The following is a 21,094-nucleotide window of genomic DNA, read 5'->3' on the forward strand; positions in this document are numbered from 1 at the left end:
AAACCTTGAACTAGGTTAAAGTCTCCGTGGATGTATCAGTATTTCAGTGAGAGGAGTATTTCTAGCAGACAGAGGGATTTTTTAAGGACATTAAGTATAGGATGCTTTAGAGGAACATGCAAAAGCCAGTGTCTATATCCCAGCTGGGCAGGGGTTTGCTGTCAGCAGATATTGCTCAGTAGGAGAATAGATGAACACCAGAATACAACTGAAATCTTGTTCTCTGTCCCTCACCAGCTCTGAGGGAAAAGCTGATCTAGAAGTGACCATCCCTGACACCATCACTGAGTGGAAAGCCAATGCATTCTGCACTTCAGCAGGCTCAGGCTTTGGCCTGTCCCCGACAGTGTCCCTCAGAGCCTTCCAGCCCTTCTTTGTCGAGCTCACCATGCCCTACTCTGTGGTGCGTGGGGAGTCCTTCACGCTGAAAGCCACCGTTTTCAACTACCTGCCTGCCTGCATCAGGGTAAGGGATGTTCTCAGCTTTGCTCAGCCTAACAGCCATGGAAGACTGCAGTGGGCCTTTTTCTACCAGGTGTTCCAAGCCAGATGACTGATCTGCAAATGTAATTTCATATATGTGTACGTATGTACAAATCCTTGTTGCATTCAATGAAATGTGTTTTCCTGTCAAAGTTTTGAAAGCTGCATTTATTCAGAGCCTGAAGCTCTGCTACTGAGATCCCCAGACTTGTCATCACAAATTTATGTCACTGTTCTACAGAAATAGGGAACCTGGGTTCTTCACAGGTCATAGAATCATTGCATGCACAAATGGAAATTCCAGGTTCACCAGGGTGGATATTACATTCAGCCTTTAGTCTCATCTCTCAAAACTTCACAGAAGATTTGCTGGAATGTGCAGACATCCTGTAATTTGTTGCATCTGTCCCTAAAACACTGAGGAGAGCTATACAGCTTCACCACTCTTACCTGCATTTTTTTCTGACATAAAAAGGCAAGAGAAAATTTGGGAAGGGATTAGTACATAATCTCAATCACCTTTGCTTAGTTTTTTATAAACACAGATTTTTATTCTAAAAAGAATGAAGCTGAAACAAGGAGATGTGCTTATTCAGTCATTCCAATGCACTCTCACTTATGTCCCTGTATTTCCTATTTTGTTTGCTATTTTCAGGCTCTTTATTCCATTTTTCCTTTTTCCTTATTCTCTTTTCTTTGTTCCCTTACTAGTTTCCCCACTGCTGGTGTTTTATCTCCTCACCTAACTAATCATGAGGGAGATCTTTAATTCATGACACAACTGGTCTGTGCTACTCATTTTCCCAAAATCGATTTCCTTTCCAAAGATGCTGTTCTCTACAGTTACCTCCCTGATCTCCTACAATTGTACAAATTTCAGTCATTTCCTTCTTTACCAGGCAGCTCTTGCTCTGCAATACCCATAATAGGTAGCTCCACTACCCATTTCCATGTACTGCATTGTCTGCAATAACTCCAGCTTCTCAAACCTCACAACCCCTCTCTGTACAACTGGCAGGTCAGTGTGTCTCTGGCTGAATCTGCTGATTTCCTGGCTGTACCAGTGGGGAAACAGGAGGAATCCTACTGCATCTGCGTGAATGAAAGAAAAACTGTTGCTTGGGCAGTAACACCAAGATCTCTAGGTAAGAGACCAGATGATGAGAAGATACTGGGATCAGATAGCAGTGTATGGCACCAGATCTCTGGTGTGAGGAGCTAGGTGACTCCAAACCTGTTTGGAAGGATCTTGTCTATGTCAGAAATCCAGCCCTGAGGTTGAGACGCTACTCTGGGTGTAGTGTTTCCAGATCCTAAACAAACTATATGTTACAGGCCACGGCTTTCCTAACATTTTAATAGAAATCACAAATTCCCTTAAGGCATGCAAAGAACTTAGACATTCCAGCTGTGGAGCTGAGAATGTCGTGTCTTAATGTGTTTGCATCTGAAATTGTATAATCAAAGCTTGCGTTCTCTGAAGCCTCCCAGAAAAAGACCATTTGATTTATGAGACCTTCCCCTTCACTGCTCTTCATGCTGATGGACTAACACCTGCTTGGGTGCTCATCACAAAGGAGGTGATTTGGAAGGCTGCATCTGGATCAAGATAAAACCCTGTCTCAGATTTAGTTCTCCTCTTGGAAAAACTTCTCTGTAATGCATCACAGAGTTCCCAGCACAAACACAAACCTGTATTTCCCTGGCTCTGCCTGGCAGGGCTGACTGACTCCTGTTTCCTCCAGGGCAGGTGGAGCTCTCAGTGACCACTGAGGCCCTAGAGAACCAGCAGCCCTGTGGGAACTACATTGTGGAGACCCCTGAGAAAGGGCGGAAGGACACGGTCATCAGACAGCTGCTGGTGGAGGTACGTGGGCTGCTCGTTCTGGTGGCACAGAAAAATAGCAATAGTGACAGCCAGAGCTGCTGTGTGGTAAAGGTTTTCTGGTTTAGCTGTGAGAGCAGCAATAATGGCTTGTGGAACTCTTATTCTGCAAGCTGTAACAAGAGAAGCACTGATAAATGTAACACAGACCAATAGAGCCCATAAGTCATAATGCTGCCATCTCACAGTCAAAGCAGGGTCTTATATTACATGGAGGGACAGGAATAATAAGGCAGGCAATAATGACAGGTTTTTCCGAGACACATAATATCAGAGATAAATGAGAAATCCCTGTGTTTGCCTGTAATAAATCACAGGGAAAGGCTGTGAATAGAACACTAACCAGAAAGCTTATGCTTCACCTCCAGCCAGTACTCTGGAATATGGAAAAGTCACTGCAATCTGCAAATATTTCTAAACAAAACTACCATCAGTGAATACTTTTACCATCATTGACCATCATTTTACCATCATGACTACCATCATTGAATGTTTTTATTACACCTCTAAGAATGTTTAAAACAGTGTAACTAACCTTTTATTTTTACATTCTTTTGTACACTTCCTTCTTAAGTAGTGTTTTGCAATGATAAAAACATAGCTTTTCACATGGTATGTTGCCAGTCATAAAAACAATCCTCAGATAAGATGTCCAGCAATGCTATTAGCAAACAAAAAGTACCAGCTTGTTGTATATGGAAATTTATATAATAATAAGTCCTCCTTACATTGCAGACATTCCAGTTTTCAGTAAGGCAGAGCTAGGATTAATGTAGCTTCAGGAAATGTTTTGCTAACTGGAATGTAATGGTGGAACAGTCCTATCTGCTAGGCTTGCTTTTTTTTTAACAAATTGATTTGAATGTATAATACATGAACAACTGTTTAACATTTCAGGAAATTTTCCTAATTTCACATATCCCTTCAGGAAAAAAGACTGTTTGTTTAGTTCTTTGAAGATACAGGGAGATAGAGCACTGTAAAGTCTTTTCTCACAGATGGCGGGGGAATGTAAATTACTGAACAAGTATTAGCGTTAGTTCTGTCAGGGTGTCTGAGAGATTGCTCATCCTATCCTGTTATTGTAATGTGGCAATTAATCTACAGCAAGCCCTGACACGATGGAATTGGAGATTAGCATCCAAGGCTGAACAATTAATTAGCAGGGGTGGATGCAGTGCAACATGCTTGGGGAGAAGCTGCATTTTCTTGAGCACTTGGATGGCAATATTCCCTGCAGCAGGCAGTGCATCCCGGAGAGAGAGAGGAGTGTGCCAGAGGCCCCAGGGCGTCTTCCTGCCCCTTGAGAAACCAAGCCTCATTGAGAGCACTTTGGGAAAAGCGATTTTTTTCACCCAGGAATTTCTCATCTGGAAAGGAAAATCTTCTAAACAATTACAGTTTGTATGTTTTCGTTTCCTGTTGGAAATCAAACAAAACAATGGATTTCTCATTTAGTTGCACATCAGAATGACTTACTGAAACAAGCAAGAAGGTGCTTTTTCAAACAAAAGCATTTAACTCTGTCACAGTTTATCCTAAAAACTTGTTCTTTTTTTCTTTTGTTTTTTCCCTGTACTTTTAATACTTTTCTGTCTTTTCATACTGAAGAACAAGAGGCATTGTATTCTGATTGTGAGAAAGTGAAGACAATAACACCATTGTTTACATGCTGGGGAAAAAAAATCAGCCAGCAAAACCTGGAAACCAGTATTGAAGCAATGGGAACTATCCAATTTAAAGGCTAAAAACTTGGTGCAGGGATCTCACTAATACAAATTCTGACAAAAACCAGTTTTCTAGTAAACATTTGATTCCTGAGTTTTCTGCAAAATATTTTCACCCATCTCAACAGAAAAGATTCTTTTCTGACTTCAAAGACTAGACTAGAACTTATAAACACATTTAAATTTTGGTTGTTGTAGCATGTCACTTGCAGGTGCTTTGGAGTGCTCTAGCTGCCACCAGTCAAAGTTCTTGCATACATCTTCTCCCCATGTGCCAGACACTCAGCTATCACCACAGTGAGTGGCAACTCAGATGACCAGGTCCCACATCCCTGTTGATAACATTACCTTGCATGTTATTTCCATCACAACCTGTGAAGCTGCAGGGCCTCTCTCAGTAATAAAAAAGAAAAGAAAAGAAAATGTATTACATTTCATACTTGTAATTAGCCATTATGTTACATTTCTCAATTATCCTCAGTTTTCCACATGGAGGAGAAAAATTTCTAGGAGATTTTCAAAGAGTGCCTTTTACTTCCCCTTTTGATATTTCTTCCTTTTCTTTGTTGCTGTTGTTTCTCATTTTTTTGCTTTTTTTTCCCTTGCCCTTTTCCCCAAGCCGGAAGGGACTGAAGTGGAAACCACATACAACTCTGTGCTCTGTGCATCTGGTAAGATTTTCCAAAACTTTCTTTGCTGAGGTAGAAACTAAAGACAAAGTTGGAATAAAAGGTTTGTGAGTGCTCCACTCTGATAAGAAAGGTGTAGGGATCTGATAAAATTGAACAAAGAAGATATATACATTCAGCTGTTAGTGAAAACAGTTCTTCCTGTGAGAGAAGAGCTGAGAACATAACAATGTCTACAATTAGAGAGGGAGAAGCACATCTTTTAAGATATGAGGCTGGACAGGTCAATGCAAGGAGAGAGTATTTGGGATTTGATATGGTTATCTCTAATGCCTTTCATTTAACAGATTTAAAATCTGGACAAACCAGACTCTGCAGTAAGCCAGGTCTGCCCACCAAAGCAGAAAAGGCCAGAAAAATCAGCTGGAAAAGGTGTCTTTGTCAGTCAAAACTGGTTGATGGTGCCATGTAGAAGTCCATGACAATCTGTGTATGAGGGTGATGCAGGCCCAATAAAAAATTTGCAGGATGGGAAACGTCATCAACAAAATTACAGATTAATGGATTTGTTGAAGTCAGGAAACCCCTCTTCAGGGGATAGTGTCTCACCCATGGATAGCTGCTACCCATGCATTGTAGATACATCTGGAATTGTAACCAAATTAATCTGCTTTTTATCCCAGAAGAGTCAGTGTCACAGACAGTCTCCTTGGCTCTCCCAGAGACTGTGGTGGATGGCTCAGCCAGAGCATATTTCTCAGTGCTAGGTAAGTGAAACCTCCTCAAAGTGTCTCATGCTATTTTGAAACACTGCCACTTCAGGCTGTGCTCAGTCTAATGGCCAATTTACATTGTGAATTGTCCCACTGCCCAGGTGACATCATGGGCACTGCCATGCAGAACCTGCACCAGCTCCTCCAGATGCCCTTTGGCTGTGGGGAGCAGAACATGGTCCTCTTTGCACCCAACGTCTACGTCCTGGACTATCTGAACAAAACAGGGCAGCTGAGCAGGGAGGTCAAATCCAAGGCCACTGGATACTTAGTGAGCGGTGAGCTTTTGCCTTTGTTCATCCCTTCCCTTAGCTACTGGATAAGGACACTGTTGGCCACTGGCCTGGATGATGTGTTGGAGGCTGTCTCTAGAAAAGAACAGGGTACTGGCAGGTGAGGGGTACAATACAGTATCTGTAAGAAGGAATCCTGTGCTCAGTTGGAGGTACAGGATAATAGACAGCAGCATCCAAACGGAACACAGAAAAAGTCCAGGGCTGGCAATAACTCAGGATTTCCCTCCATAGGAAAAGGGTTATATGAACTACATAAATCAGACTATAACTATTAATCATAGCAGCTGCTTATGTAGATCTTGAATTCTCCTTAGGACTGTGGTGTGAAAGTACTGTTCACCTTTGATCAGGGCAGAATTTTACCACATTAGCTAGGGCATGATGACACACACAGCATCAGTATATATGTACACAATGGGCATCTGCTGACTAGCAAGGGGTGCTTGTGACTCAGTTATTTTTGGAGGAAAATTGCATTTCCTCCAAAGAAAATTACCCTGTTTTCTGCATTCCTATCCTCTGTAAGACTCACATTTTTAATCAGTTCTCCTTTGGGAACCGTTCTCCCATTTCTCTCAAGTCTGGGATGCATTTATCTCTCCTCCTGAAGTCTTGGGCAGACAGCAGCAGTGGCCACAGATAGCCAGCTTTCAGGTGTTTTTGGAGACAGGAAGAGCACAAGAATAGAGATATTCAAAGCTGGGGGTTTCTATGAACTTCCTTTGTAATACTGAGCAGCACAGGTCACATCTGTGCCATAGCCAAGAGGGACAGTGTGTCCCATGTCTGCTGCATTTCCTTTGCATGGCTCCTTGAAAACCACTGTGGCAACTGAAATATATTTTCACTCTTCATTTCAGGGTATCAAAGGCAATTGAAGTACAAACACCGGGATGGTTCTTACAGCACCTTTGGGCCACGTTATGGGCAAGTTGGAAATACCTGGTAAGACTTCAGTACCTTTGGCTTTTCAGTTCTGTTTTTCATGCCCTCTTATTCCTCGGTGTTCTCTTGTGCTTGGGCATTGTGGCGTTTGGAATGGAAGTGGAGATTAAGTTAAATGGGTCCTATGACCTCTGATGGATACAGGGTCTACTCAAGATGTCTTGGTTCCCTCTATCACTTTCAGGCTCACAGCATTTGTCCTCAAGTCCTTTGCCCAGGCCCGGCCTCATATCTTCATAGAGGAGAAGCACATCCAGGATGCTTTGATCTGGCTTACTCAAAAGCAGAAGGAGAATGGCTGTTTCCGCAGTTCTGGGACGCTCCTGAACAATGCCATGAAGGTAAGAGGTCTGCCTGGTTGGCTCCACATGGGCTTTGTCAGGCTGGAACTTGGCCATAAGTCACTCTGGCATCAACAGAGTTATTTCAGCAATTGGGGTATGGGAGGGAGTGAGGAAATATATATGTGAGCTGTCATAGAAGCAGGAAGAAGTCAGCACCATCTTCTGGAGGACTAAGCATGAAAAAGAAGCCAGGGAGAATTTGTCCCTGCAGAATGTAGGTATGTAGCACAGGGAGAAGCCAGTGGCACTCTATGGGATCAACAAGTACTTCTGTGTTTCCCTGCAGGGTGGAGTGAATGACGAGGTCACACTGGCAGCCTACATCACTATTGCACTGCTGGAGATTCCTCTGCCTGTAACCGTACGTGTCTGCACCCCAACCTGAGCCACAGATAGTACTAACCTGCCCCACTAGTATCCCCATGCCCAGATTATCAGGTCCCTTTACCTTTGGAAAGAAAAAATCCTGTCTGAGTAGTCTTTCCATTTAAGCCTGGACTGAAAGAATACCTTCCTCCATTTTCTTCCCCTGTCCCATTCCATATACACATTTCACTTAACATTTTTTCTGAGTTCTTCTGTGGATGATAATGGATTTGCTCCATACAGCTTGGATTGAGAATGAGAAAAAATATTTAATTCTCTGAAGTGAGCCAAATAAGTTTTCTACACCTACAGAAATCTCCTTCTGTTTCTTAGAATAGTACAACCCTTTTGAACCATTCTTGGCCCTATTGGGCAGATGCAACACCACAGGTCTGTAAAAAAGGATGGCACTTTCAGGCATTCATTGTCATTTTCTCTACTTCTTCTAGATGGTTTTGTGGGAAATCCCCATCCTTAGGGCTTGAAGAATAAGGTATACCTATAAGGAATACCATCATGGCACTCTGTGGAAAGCCTAAAGCCTATTTAAGAGCATTGTGGGTTTGGTCATTGTGATCCCCTCACTTTGAGACACGGTAGTGGTGCAGGTAAAACTGGGAAATGAATCACAGCAGAAGGACTGCTGAATCAGTGTGGTTGCCAGGCTGTTGTAATCCCTCTGCTCCAAATGTAGTAGGCAATGTTCTGTGTCCAAAGTCTTTTCCTTTGTAGCAAGAACAAGCAAAAGGCATTATTTTGTCAGTAAGGTGACATGGATGGCACTAACTTCACCAGAAGAGCATTCTTTCTTTTTCATGTGTTGTGTTTAGAAGCCAAGTTCTCAGGCAGAACCATACTGGATAATGAGGATGTTTTCCAGCTCCCTGTCTGAGTGCAAAACTGCCACTGAATGTGAAGGAAGGGGTTTGTCACAATCTGAGTGGGGTATGGGGGCATTTCAGGTTAAGGTGCATGAACTAAGATTAGCACAGTCCTTAAGTAATTAAGGCACATACAGAGTATTTATTTAAGTAAAATAAACCATATTAAACCCTGATAAAAACCTTATTAGCACTGTCCTTAGCATGTGTGTCACTACTGTCACATCTTGTCATTAGATTGCGCTCCTCCCCAACATTTACCTTACAAACAGTAGCAGAGATAGACACAACCAATTTTGGTTTTATTCTTTGCTTTCTTAAAACCAGCTGAACTGCTTCTCCAATGGGGATCACAAAAGATTTCATCTTCCAGTACACACAGAGTGAAATTCAAAGCACAAAGCAACAGAAAAGCATGTATATTCCTTCTAGACCCTTTATTAAGCTGTAAATGTGCTCTTAGCTTTCAGGTCATGGCATGCTCTCCCTGCAGAGTTACTTTTTCAATTTTATAGCAGCTTTTCCATCACAAATGGGGATGCTGAAAGTTTGCAGAAAGTTTGTGGTGTAACAGTATCTGTAAGTCATAACAGCATGTAAAGTAGTTACATTTTACTTTGTTGTAGTGATTGGCCTTTTAAACCAATACATGCATTGCTAATGTGAGCATCACAAAAAACATTCCAGAAAATACAAAAAAACCACACTTTTCTTTTTCTTCTGCAGAGATAGAGTTCACCAGCAAACTAGAATCTATATTACTTTCAGCAAGTGAAATTTTTTTGAAAATGCCCTGGAAAAGGGGAAACGAACAAAAAGGAAAGGATAGAGCAGAGGGTGAAAGCACGGAACAGTCTCAGGGTGATAGCTGGAGGAAGAAAGCAAGTGTTCTGTACACCTAAAGCGAGAAAGAATTTCAGAGATCTCCACTTACCCCAGAACACAATCAGGCCAGGAATTCTCAAGAAAGAATTGGAACTCTGCTTCACTATCTTTAAATCAAATTGGGAAAAACCATTACTACAAGACATGTTAAAGAAAAGGAGATTCAAGATAAGGAACAGCCTTTAGCTGCCCATTTGTTCTGGGAATTATTAGGCCTGAAGGGAAGGGATACACAATGGTAAAACCGTTGTCAGGCCAGAGAGTGGGATGTTAAGGATCCACAGGTACCATCCTATGCCTATTGTTCCAAGATGGAGTTCAGTACAATCACCTCTAGCTCAGTATCTCTCTCCCTCCAGCACTCAGTGGTGCGGAATGCTCTGTTCTGCCTGGAAACAGCAGCAAATCAGAAAGAAAACCACGTGTACACCAAGGCCCTGCTGGCATACGCCTTTGCCCTGGCAGGGAACAAGGAGAAGCGGAAGGCATTGCTTGACTCACTTGAAAAGGAATCTGTGAGAAAGGGTGAGTGTTCCTGGTGGGACGTGGCTTTCACCAGCCTTACACCTCCCCTTGGTGGATTGGCTTTTGCTGGTGGGGCAGTGGCTGCAGGCACTGGCCTCTGTGGGTAGGGAAAGGTGGAGGGAGAGGAAAGACTTGTGCAAAGGGATTGCTTTTCTGAGAAGTCCTCTCAGGGCCCAGTCCTTCTTCTCTGCTCCAAGGGAGCTGACCAGGAAGCACCAGGCACCATCCCCTTGGTGCTGAGCCCCTGGGTGGCTCTGCTCCCATCTCTCCTCAGCGCGCTCCTCTTGCCACGGCAGACGCTGCTTAGCAAAGGCCTAGCAATGCCCAGGAACGGTCCTTCCTTCCTTCCTTCCTTCCTTCCTTCCTTCCTTCCTTCCTTCCTTCCTTCCTTCCTTCCTTCCTTCCTTCCTTCCTTCCTTCCTTCCTTCCTTCCTTCCTTCCTTCCTTCCTTCCTTCCTTCCTTCCTTCCTTCCTTCCTTCCTTCCTTCCTTCCTTCCTTCCTTCCTTCCAGGGCACAAGCTCAACCCAGAACAAAGGTGACCTTGCAGCGCACAAGGCATGTCAGTCAGAGAAGAGATGGGGGTGCTGAGAGAGAAAATGAGCATAGTGGGCATTTTGGAGTCTGCAGCATCAGTTCTGAGTTCTCAGGAGAAATCCTGCAATCCTTCCGAATTATTCTGTTTAAGTCAGACTGGACAGAGGGTTTGGCCAAGCAGTGGGTACTGGAAACGTGAAGGGAGTATCCCCCACAACTTTGGCCTTCTCCACCTGCAGGTGACTGTAAGCCCTGGTCACATTCTTTGGGCCATTTGGCCTCACAGAGTTTGTCACTGCCTGAGCCTGGCATCTCTACTCACAGAGGGAAGGAGTGGCATCCTCCTGAGGTCTCTGGTTCCCTGCAGGGCCCGAGTCCATAAATGTCACCGTGAATGTGGAGTCTAGGACAAAGTGGTGTCTAGGTCTGAGGCTCAGCAGTCTCATACTCATTGTCAACCTGCAAAATGTGTAAACCTGACCCTTTCCACTTCACCCTGCGTGGCAGACACATCCCGGAGGCTCCATCCTCCCAGCTAGATCCAACAGCAGGTCAGGAAGTCCCTTGCAATACTTACAAGTAACAGCTGCTTTTTGTCTCTCTTGCTGCCCCCTGTGAAGATGGCTCTGTTCACTGGCAGCGGCCTGGGAAGGAGCCCAAGGCCGATCTCCCGTTCCATCGCTACCGAGCTCCCTCTGCAGAAGTGGAGATGACGGCCTACGTGCTCCTGGCTCACCTCACCTCGCAGCCAGCCCCTGCCCAGGAGGATCTGGTGTTTGCCTCCCTTATTGCAAGGTGGATCAGCAGCCAGCAGAATCCCAATGGAGGCTTCTCCTCTACCCAGGTCAGCTGCTTCCCCCCAGCCACCTCACACATGAAGGCCAGAAGGTGGGACGTGTCAGAGAGCCAGGTGGGAGCACAGGAAGTTTTGTCAGGAAGGTGGGAACTGCAGCCCTGCAATAGATCCATGCAGTACCTGCCATGGCTGCCAAGTAAGTTCCTGAGAGGCTACGGACAAATATGTCAGGTAGTGTCCCTGGGAAGGGCAATATGCTGAAGCTGCTCTTTCCCTCTGTCTTTTCTTCTTAACACTGGAGAAAATGAGGATGGAGGGGAGGGTGCCAGCTGGCAGAAAGGGCAGGCTGTAGGGGGACGGGCTACAGGAGGAGAGGCTAATTGCATCCTCTGCTGGGACGCTGGGACTCTTCTCTTTCAGGACACAGTGGTGGCTCTCCAAGCCTTGTCCCTGTATGGAGCTGCCACCTATGCCAAGAGCGGAGCAGCTTCCAAGGTGGCCCTGCGATCTGGAGGGGACTTCCATCAAGACTTCCAAGTGGATCCCAGCAACCGGCTGCTGCTCCAGCGCGTGCCCCTTCCCCAGGTGCCAGGGGAGTACAGCGTGGAGGTGTCTGGTGAAGGATGTGTCTACCTGCAGGTGAGGGTGATGGGGACAGCTGGCATCCTGGAGGGGAGACCCTGGCCAGGCTTCAGAGGACAGAATCATAGGGTCATCTAGGTTGGAAAGCACTCTGAAATCATCAAGTCCTTCCATTGAGGCAGAGGAGAGTAAAGAACAGAGGAGAGGGGAGAGGTGGAAGGCTGTGGGTAAAGGGCAGAGGATAGAAAGAGCAGAGGAATGTGGCAGAGTGGGAGAGAAGGAGGGAAGGCTCTGCAGTGTGGAGGAGCTGTGAGAAGCGGGGAGGCTGGGTGTGAGAGGGTCCCCTCTCTGCCACGTTGAGCGCACTCACACGCACTCACTGGAGCTGCTGGCTGTCCCCTAGACCAGCCTGAGGTACAACGTGCAGCCCACACAAGAGGAGGCGCCCTTCATGCTCCACGTGCACACAGTCCCAGAGGTGTGTGAGGACTCCAAGGCTCACAAGGTCTTTGACATTGGCATAAATGTCAGGTGAGTCTGTGTTTCGGTCTGAGCTTTCCTCTTGAGCCCTGGGAGCTGGGGGAGGTCTGGTTATCTCTGGGCTGAGGCAGTCTGAGAGTGCAGCACATTCCTGGGAAGGGCGCAGGAGGCAGCTGGTCTGTGAGGAGAGGCTCTGGAGGAAGGATTTGTCCTGCTGTGTGGGCAGCCCAGGGCTGGGCTGGTGGGAGGCTGGGGAGATGACAAGGAGAACCTGGCACAGCTGGAGAAGAAGGTGCTGGACTGCCAGGACTTAGTGGGGTGCCAAGTGTTATGGAAAAGCTGGAAGTGTGCCCAGCTCTGAGTTGATGTGCACTGGATCTTTGTTGCTTGGTTTCTCAGTTACACAGGGGAGCGCAATGTCTCCAACATGGTGATTGTTGATGTGAAGATGCTGTCGGGATTTGTCCCCTTGAAGTCCTCAGTAGGAAAGGTATAGTGCTGTGTGAAGCATTTCTTTGAGTATATCTGTTTTTAATATGGGGCATCAATTTCTTACTTTAAAGTAGCATTTAATTATTTTCCTGGTATCTTCTCCACTCTTTGACCTGCCCATCTTTTCTTCCAGTTCTTTCACCCCTCAGCTCTGGAGTAGGGGTGAATAAGGGATGCCAGTAGCAGCATTCCCTTCCCACTCCTCAAGTTCTTATGGTAGCTTGCAGTTTTATATGCTGTTTAGCCCCAGATCAAAAGATGGAAGGAGACCATCAGATCTAATACCAGGACTCAGGAGCCTTGGGAGACATGTGACAGCTGTGACAATGCTGGTCCCCCATTCCATTTTTTTTTGTCAGGATGAAACAGCCTGAAATGGTGGGAGCTGGGGGAAGTCTTATTATGTGGGGCTTCATAGAAGAGTGTTTGACAAGTTCCCTTGGAAGTACGCTTCCTGTGCTTTATTCTTAGCATCTACATGATGAGATTTTAGTGGTGGGGAGATAATGAGGAAGTTTGACTAACTTCCCTTCACATCATCAACCTCCTCCACATCTCCTTTCCCCAGCTCTCAAACACACGGTTTCAGCAGATCCAGCGAACAGAAGTGAACACAAACCATGTTTTGCTGTACATCGAGCAGGTGAGGATAACCCAGGGCTGCCATGGGACACACGCTGAGCTCTGCAGCACAATGGCAGTAGCATAAAATGAAGAGGGAGAGCACTGCTAACATCCCTGGAGCACTGGTGGCTGGGGAGAGTGTGGGAGCCTGGGGTCAGAGCAGAGGCACAGGGGAGCCCCTGCAGGGCAGAGCCCCCTGAGCCTCCGCTGCTTCCCTTCCCCAGCTGGGCAGGGAGACCCTGAGCTTCTCCTTCACGGTGGAGCGGGACATCCCCGTGCGGGGCCTGAAGCCAGCCCAGGTGAAGGTCTATGACTACTACGAGACAGGTGAGTGCTGCTAGCGCCCGTGGGAGCGAGGCTGGGCAGGGGCACACAGGGAGGGCCATGGGAGCTGTGGGGACCCGCAGCTGCCCCAGCCTAGCACTGCCACCCCAGCCCTGCCCTCAGCTCTGGGAGTGCTCAGGGACTGGGGCAGAGCCATGGATGCTGGGGGTCTCAGCATGTTCATTTGTGGCCCTGCAGTGTGGCTGTGCCTGTGCTTCCAGGCAGACCTGCTGCTCCTTGTGCCTCTGCTGTCCTGGCTGCCCTGCCGGGTGGCAGTGACAGAGCTCTTTGTGCCCACCTCAGCCCTGTGTGCTGGGAGGAGGTGTCTGAGCACCCCTTGGCTACGCTGCCAAGGAGACCTGCTGGAGCTGCCTGTGTGGGTGGCTCTGCCTTACTGCCACTGCCCCCAGACAGGGCTGGGACTGGGGCTGCCTCCACCCCAACTGGGATCTCTGGAGAAACTGGAGATGGGGGCACCAGCCTGCTCTGGGAGCCTAGGAAAAGCATGTCTGTGGCATGCATCCCTCTGCCAGCAGTGCCAGGGGTCATGGCAGCTCACTCTCCCTTCCCTTCTGTTTTCCAGATGAGTTTGCCACACAGGAATACAGTGCTCCCTGCACCACAGGTACGGTACTGCTTCCTTCACTGCTCTCTTCATCTTCTTCATTATATTTTTGGTCTCTTCCTATTTGGATGACATTGGCACAACTTACAGACACAGTTCTTTGCATGTAAAACAAAAAGCATGGGAGTTACAGAGATGGCAAGTTTGCCTTTGGTTGCTACTGTCCGGAGGAACAGCTGCTTCCTGCTCAGGTTCCTGCTGCCCCAGGGCCTCTCAAGGACAAAGCTCTGCCTCATAACCCTGGGCAGGCAGCCCTCAGTATCCACTTGGAGGCTGAGCTGTCAGGACAGAATACTGTCATCTTTGGGGGATTCTCTGCAATGCAAGGCTTAGGAGCCCAGGTAATTTAGGAACTTCTGTAAAAAGCTCTAGCCAAGGTTATTTCTCCCCTCCTATATGGAGTCTTCCAATATGAAGACTGGCAGGTCTTGCTTCCCATCAATTGCCCAGTTTCAGGTGTTTGGAATATGGAGGCTTCTGGAAAGCAGAGTTCCTGGGAAATGGTTTTTCACAGGACCTGACTATGACACCTGAGTACAGATTTGGATAAAGTGATTTGGACTTGGACAGGGCAAAACTTTTGCCTTCTGCTGTTGGAAAATGGCGGCATTTATCTCCTTTAGTGTTTCTAACTGAAAAAGCAGAAGAGTCTGAACTCCCACACTTCTATTCCATAGTGCTTGTTAATCTGAGCTGTGTGCATAGGTACAGCTGTTTTCTGCTGATTCTGGACCTACAGTCTCCCTTCATGGAAAAACGTGCATAAGTCCAAACATTGAGTGGACAGTAAAGCATTCCCTAAAGGTGTTTTAGTGTGGTCTGGTTGTCCAGTGTGAGACTAATGGGGAGACCTTAGATTTTAGGCTACTTTTCCCCAGTTCTGTTAGAAGGCAGACATTTTATCTTCCTTGGAAAGGGGGATGGGAAATTGCTACTCAAGAGGCTCATACACTAGTCTAAATGTACAGAGGTGGCCTGCAGTGACTAGAAGGCAGATCTCAGTTGCCAAGCTTCCTTCCCTGTCCTGTATAGCAGAGCAATAGAGTGCAGTAGATTTCTTCCAGTCTTTGCAGAGAAATAAACAGAACGTGTCTCAGTGCTACACTGACCAGCTTTTCCTCTTTGCACTGTGCTCCTGTGCACATCTCAGTTGTGACAAATGCCTCTGCTTATCTCTCCCAGTGGGCCAGGGAGAATTTCAGCCCTCTCTCAGCCTCACACTGTCTTGAAGGTGACACAAGTAATGAGTGCTGTGGATGACCCTCCACCCTGGTAAAACAGCAGCTCTCTCTCCTGTACTGTGCTTTACACACAACCTGGCTTCCACATCCACATCTTGCTCCCTCTGTCTCTCAACCTTAGAAAGCAGATAGACATATCCCTCTGACTCCTGTTCCCTCCCCTCTTCTTTCATCCTTGCAGAGGAAGCAGACCAGGGAAATAATTGAAGAGCACTCCCAGATGCTGGAACCTTCCTGCCTCACCACCACCACCACCACAGCATGATATTAATAATGCCTCCATGGAATGGAAAGTGAACTTTACAAATACTCACCAATGATTTTTGAACAATTTGTTCATGATTCTGATTTTTCCTGCTCATCTTTCTCTCACAGCTTTAATCTCCCTGGCTTCTTAGGTTAAAGAGTAACCCATCTAACAATGCCTGTGTGCAGGGAAGTAAGGCTTTTTTTCTCCCTCAGTAAGGCTGAGGGAGAAAAAAAGAGGACAGAATTATCTAAGTGGGGATCAGCCTCTCTAATGTATCTGTCTCTGTGTTATGATCTCTGAACTTATCATCTGAATGCAGTCTAATCAATGGAGAAGGACAGGTAGTTCTTGGGAATAATTTTTCTCCCCTGGCTTACGAACCATATCCTCCACTGAACTGGTCTCTTCGGAGGCCTATCCATGTCTCCCACCATTAGGCAGCCTGGAAGATCAACTAATGTTACATGAAATTCAGCCTCTGTTATCTTCCCTGTAGACACCCCTCCTGGGATTGTTTCTTGTTTGTAGAAGAGTGGGAGGAGACAGAGTCTGCACTCCTCAATGATTAGAGAGTGCCAGGGGGGCAGGAGGAATGCGTGCCTGCATTATGCCTTCGGCTGCTGCCTTACAATGGCTTGTTCCATCTTGTGGAAGTTTCCATTGCCTCATGTCTGCTACTTCTGGCAGATTCCCAAGGAGAACCTAATGGCATTTGCCACTAACCTACCTGCCTAAGCCTAGTTTAAATGGTACATTCATTTAAATCACATAGCTCCTTTGATGAAACTGTTTATAGGCCTCTTAGACACCCCCAGGAATGATCCCCCTTTCTTCGTTTTGTCTCATGAATTTGTGGTTTTAACTTGTGAATGCAAAAAAATCTTATGTGCCTGTTTATTCTCATGAAATGCTTACTGATAGGTATCATGGCATGTTGTGCATCCAAAGTATGAACAGTTGGCTGTTTCATCCAATTTTTGGTTTAGTGTACCTGCACAAACAGTGTCATTGAGAACAAATAAAATTCTTCATCTATTTTGCTAGATATCAATATTATGTCACTTTGTCTTCTGTTGTGTTTGGTGTTTACACACTCAAGGCCATTTGACACCTCATATTCAGAGGAGACTGTGGAATGAACCAGCTTCAGTGACAGCTGAGCAAAATTTGTAATACAGCTAAATTGCATTTTGTTTTGAATTATAAATAATATAGCCATCTATTTTTTTCTACCATAAGGCAATTTCTTTTCTAGAGAAAGGAGGGTCTGTATCTGTGAAATAAGCTACAAGAGGGACTCCTAAAGGCACCTCTGTACATAGAAACTTGTAAGTAAAACACACATGGTGCCATATGACCTCTTGAACTGAGGCTGACTGCCTTTTCATCCATGTGAGACATCTAGACCAGAGAAAATATAATCATTTGGAAAATGTGCATGAAAAATGTTTAGCCCAAATTATGAGATGTGAATCCAGATCCTCCCCATTGAAATCTGATGAAGCATTGTGTGTCTACTTGTGAAGGAGAAAAAAAAGTTTTAAAAATTACTCAGACAACCCAGAGGAGATCTATGGACCTCCACTGAGGGAAAGATTATAAAGTTCTTATGAAAAATGCAAGGGGTTTTTGCTCATAAAGTAGTTCTTGGTTGAATTTTTGCCTAAGATTGGCAAAATGAGTGCCATCATGTGTCACATACAGGAGAACCAGGTGATCAGACCCAGCTAGCAGAGGTTTGGGAAAGGCAGGTCCTGCTTGACCAGTCTGATCTCTTTCCACAACAAGGTGACCCACTCAATGGATAAGGGAAAGGCCATGGATGTAGGTTACCCAGACTTCAGTAAAGCCTTTGACACAATTTCCCACACCATTCTCCTGGAGAATCTGGCTGCTCATGGCTCAGACAGGTGCACTGTTTGCTGGGTAAAAAACTGGATTGCCAGGCCCAGGGAGAGGTGGTGAATGGAGCTGCATCCAGCTGGTCACCAGTGGGGTCCCCAGGGATCAGTGTTGGGGCCAGTCCTGCTTAATTATCAACCTGAGGGGATCAAGTGCACCCTCAGTAGGTTTAAGGGAAACACCAAGCTGGGTGGGAGTGTGGATCTGCTGGAGGGCAGGAGGGCTGTGCAGCTGGATCCATGGGTCAAGGCCAGTGGTGTGAGGCCAAGTGCTGGGGCCTACACTTGGGTCACAACAACCCCATGCAATCATACATGGTTTAGAAGAGGACTGAGCAATGCTGGGTTAATGGTAGGACTTGACCTTAAAGTCTTCTTCAACCTAAAAATTTATATGAATTACACATTTAAGGTCCCAGTCCCTCTCTGATTTCACTTTAGCTGTTGAGAAAAGAGCAGGACCTGCTAGAATGGGAAAGTCCACAGGTCTTCACTTCTATCTGGGCTGCTACAAAAGATCAGATTGGACAGGTTCACAGTGTCCTTGCACCTCCCAGCAGTGATTTCACAGTGCAGTCAAAGGCAATATGTGATTAGAGGTTTATCTCCAAGGATGACCTTGCAGAAAACACCCTCTGTAAAGACAGAGTGACAAACTTCCAGTGCATAATGGATGAGCTATTACGTTCTCACTCCTTAAACAACTGGCAAGTATGGAGAAAAATCTCCCAGCTGCTAAAAGCTGTCCGCCTTCTGGTATTCCTGAGGCATTCCCAAACTCCACCTTGCCATGGATGGCTCTGGATTGAAATCTCAGGCCATGACATGGATAGGAAGAGAGACAAGCATAACAGTAACAGAAAACAAGGCCAGACACATCTAATGAGAATCAAGAATTAATTTATTTACAGTGTTGCTTCCTTTTTGCTTTTGAGGTGTCTTCCTCTAACTTTTCAATACCACTCCCTTAACAAGATCTTCTAGGAGCAGAATCACATGAGCTGATACAGCAAAGCTCCGACAAGATGCATTCTTCAGGAATTTCCTTGTTCTGCCTCAACTGGAGATGGGAAAAGGACAAGTGAGATAAATATTCTGGTGAGTGGTATCTAGAGTCCTGGATATCTCTGTGTTCTGGTGGCTATGTGAGTTCAAGCCTGTTAAACTATGAGAAACTGCCTCACCTAAAAATGCACACTTGCAGACAGAGAACAGAATAGAAATGACTGGACACATTCAAAATATCTATGCTACAGAGAGGAAAGGCAGGTTCATCCTGAAGATACATGAGCTATCCAAGCACACATTCTCTCTCAGCAACTGCATTTCCTATGGGAAAGCAAATTAACCCGGGGAAGAATTTGAAAGGTCCTCATTAAAGAGATGTGAATAACATCAACATTTCACCTAGGTATTTGGGAGACAATTCCTCAGTACCTTTCAGTGTCTGCAGCATAGCAGATGTGGCCCTAAAGAGGGCAGAGACACAAAAGGCTGAGTGTGATGTTCCATCCCAAGGGAGACCTGAATCTTATTTGCATAAAGTGACACTAACACAGAGGAAAAGACAATTGCCACTGTACAAAGGCAGAAACACTGAGATTGCTGTATGCAGGGAAGGAAAATGAAAACTGTATCTGATCTTACAGAGGAAGTTGAATGGCAGCATTGCATTTGATCTCTGTACTGACATGGGGACTGCAGTAGGCGCAGTGAGGAAAATGCTCAGAGTAGACACAGGCCAAGAAAACACAAGGTCTGCAAAGACTCTAGTTCAAGACAACTTGGAACAGTCCCTGCTGAAGCATCTCAGTTGTTCATGTACACCTACCTGTGGTGCAGGGAGCACTGTATTCCTGTGTGGCAAACTCATCTGGAAAACAGAAGGGAAGGGAGAGTGAGCTGCCATGACCCCTGGCACTGCTGGCAGAGGGATGCATGCCACAGACATGCTTTTCCTAGGCTCCCAGAGCAGGCTGGTGCCCCCATCTCCAGTTTCTCCAGAGATCCCAGTTGGGGTGGAGGCAGCCCCAGTCCCAGCCCTGTCTGGGGGCAGTGGCAGTAAGGCAGAGCCACCCACACAGGCAGCTCCAGCAGGTCTCCTTGGCAGCGTAGCCAAGGGGTGCTCAGACACCTCCTCCCAGCACACAGGGCTGAGGTGGGCACAAAGAGCTCTGTCACTGCCACCCGGCAGGGCAGCCAGGACAGCAGAGGCACAAGGAGCAGCAGGTCTGCCTGGAAGCACAGGCACAGCCACACTGCAGGGCCACAAATGAACATGCTGAGACCCCCAGCATCCATGGCTCTGCCCCAGTCCCTGAGCACTCCCAGAGCTGAGGGCAGGGCTGGGGTGGCAGTGCTAGGCTGGGGCAGCTGCGGGTCCCCACAGCTCCCATGGCCCTCCCTGTGTGCCCCTGCCCAGCCTCGCTCCCACGGGCGCTAGCAGCACTCACCTGTCTCGTAGTAGTCATAGACCTTCACCTGGGCTGGCTTCAGGCCCCGCACGGGGATGTCCCGCTCCACCGTGAAGGAGAAGCTCAGGGTCTCCCTGCCCAGCTGGGGAAGGGAAGCAGCGGAGGCTCAGGGGGCTCTGCCCTGCAGGGGCTCCCCTGTGCCTCTGCTCTGACCCCAGGCTCCCACACTCTCCCCAGCCACCAGTGCTCTGGGGGGACACAGAGTTGTACGGCTGGCTGAGGGGCAGAAGCAAACATTGGGACCATTCCCCACCCTCTGAAGGGCTCTGCTGCTGGGAAATCTGTGCATGGGGTTGAGGGAATGCCTGCTGAGGGCTGAGAGAAGTAGCATTAAGTCTAAAAACTTGAAGTTTGTAGTCAGAAAAAGACAGTAAATTATTCAGTCCCATTTTTACCAGAGACATGGTAGTTTTGAGTCCCAGATTTTTGCTCTATGCAGCCAAAATTCTCAGTGCCTGTGTTTGTGCCCCATCCTCACCTTTTCCAGGTATAGTAGAACATGGTTGGTATTCAGCTCTGTGCGCTCAACAACAGGGTGGCCTTCCAGCTGAAGAAAGAAAACCAAGAGGTTACTGCATTGAAGGAGGTCTCCCTGTGCCCCTTGCACAGCCCTGTGGTTGGAATGTACTCTGGATGAAATACTGCAGTACTCAGGGAACAAAGCCAGCAGCACAGAGCTCCCTCCTGGGTGTGCCACACAAATATCACGGTCTTCAGCCCTCCCTTCACCAGGCTGGCTGAAGAAACACAACCTAGCTCCAGAAGAGCCTCAGCACTGGATCAAACACAGTGATGGAACAATTAAATGAAAAATACATTCCATCTGGCTTGCTAGTTGTGCACCACTTTATTTTCCAATTCATGTACCTAATCAGCATTTCAAACAGTTACCTAAAGAGTCACAATGTTATAAGATGTTTTTTAAGTAAGCAAAGGGAAAAGGAAACAGCACTATTTTTGAATGTACTGTGTACAGACAATGCTTATGGAGAGCTGTTGGGACACAGTGAAAATAAAAATGCCCATCATCA

The 21,094-nt window shown here is 46.6% G+C and overlaps 2 protein-coding genes across 6 annotated transcripts in view; one reads left to right on the top strand and one right to left on the bottom strand.

The window, feature by feature from the left end:
• The window catches only part of LOC135294492 (alpha-2-macroglobulin-like), a 37,227-nt gene extending 20,488 nt beyond the window's left edge, over positions 1-16,739 (top strand). For 4 of the 5 annotated variants that reach the window (XM_064409823.1, XM_064409821.1, XM_064409820.1 and 1 more), the window contains 18 exons: positions 238-466; positions 1,502-1,628; positions 2,229-2,350; positions 4,715-4,766; positions 5,408-5,491; positions 5,599-5,775; positions 6,654-6,738; positions 6,923-7,079; positions 7,369-7,443; positions 9,574-9,739; positions 10,895-11,118; positions 11,491-11,709; positions 12,056-12,183; positions 12,532-12,622; positions 13,193-13,267; positions 13,473-13,575; positions 14,156-14,197; positions 15,620-16,739. In XM_064409823.1, the coding sequence (XP_064265893.1) occupies positions 238-466; positions 1,502-1,628; positions 2,229-2,350; positions 4,715-4,766; positions 5,408-5,491; positions 5,599-5,775; positions 6,654-6,738; positions 6,923-7,079; positions 7,369-7,443; positions 9,574-9,739; positions 10,895-11,118; positions 11,491-11,709; positions 12,056-12,183; positions 12,532-12,622; positions 13,193-13,267; positions 13,473-13,575; positions 14,156-14,197; positions 15,620-15,645 (2,182 nt within the window). In that variant the 3' untranslated portion in view covers positions 15,646-16,739. The remainder of the gene's footprint in view (positions 1-237; positions 467-1,501; positions 1,629-2,228; positions 2,351-4,714; positions 4,767-5,407; positions 5,492-5,598; positions 5,776-6,653; positions 6,739-6,922; positions 7,080-7,368; positions 7,444-9,573; positions 9,740-10,894; positions 11,119-11,490; positions 11,710-12,055; positions 12,184-12,531; positions 12,623-13,192; positions 13,268-13,472; positions 13,576-14,155; positions 14,198-15,619) is intronic. The other variant, XM_064409822.1, reaches the window with a different exon arrangement.
• Positions 16,740-18,472: 1,733 nt separating this feature from the next.
• Positions 18,473-21,094, bottom strand: part of A2M (alpha-2-macroglobulin) — a 29,710-nt gene continuing 27,088 nt past the window's right edge. The window contains exons 33-36 of the mRNA XM_064409828.1: positions 20,542-20,610; positions 20,043-20,145; positions 19,421-19,462; positions 18,473-18,649 (exon numbers count right to left, since the gene is read on the bottom strand). Of these exons, the coding sequence (XP_064265898.1) occupies positions 18,624-18,649; positions 19,421-19,462; positions 20,043-20,145; positions 20,542-20,610 (240 nt within the window). The 3' untranslated portion in view covers positions 18,473-18,623. The remainder of the gene's footprint in view (positions 18,650-19,420; positions 19,463-20,042; positions 20,146-20,541; positions 20,611-21,094) is intronic.

The sequence above is a fragment of the Passer domesticus genome, chromosome 2 (genome assembly GCF_036417665.1).
Source record: "Passer domesticus isolate bPasDom1 chromosome 2, bPasDom1.hap1, whole genome shotgun sequence".
NCBI classification, from domain to species: domain Eukaryota; kingdom Metazoa; phylum Chordata; class Aves; order Passeriformes; family Passeridae; genus Passer; species Passer domesticus.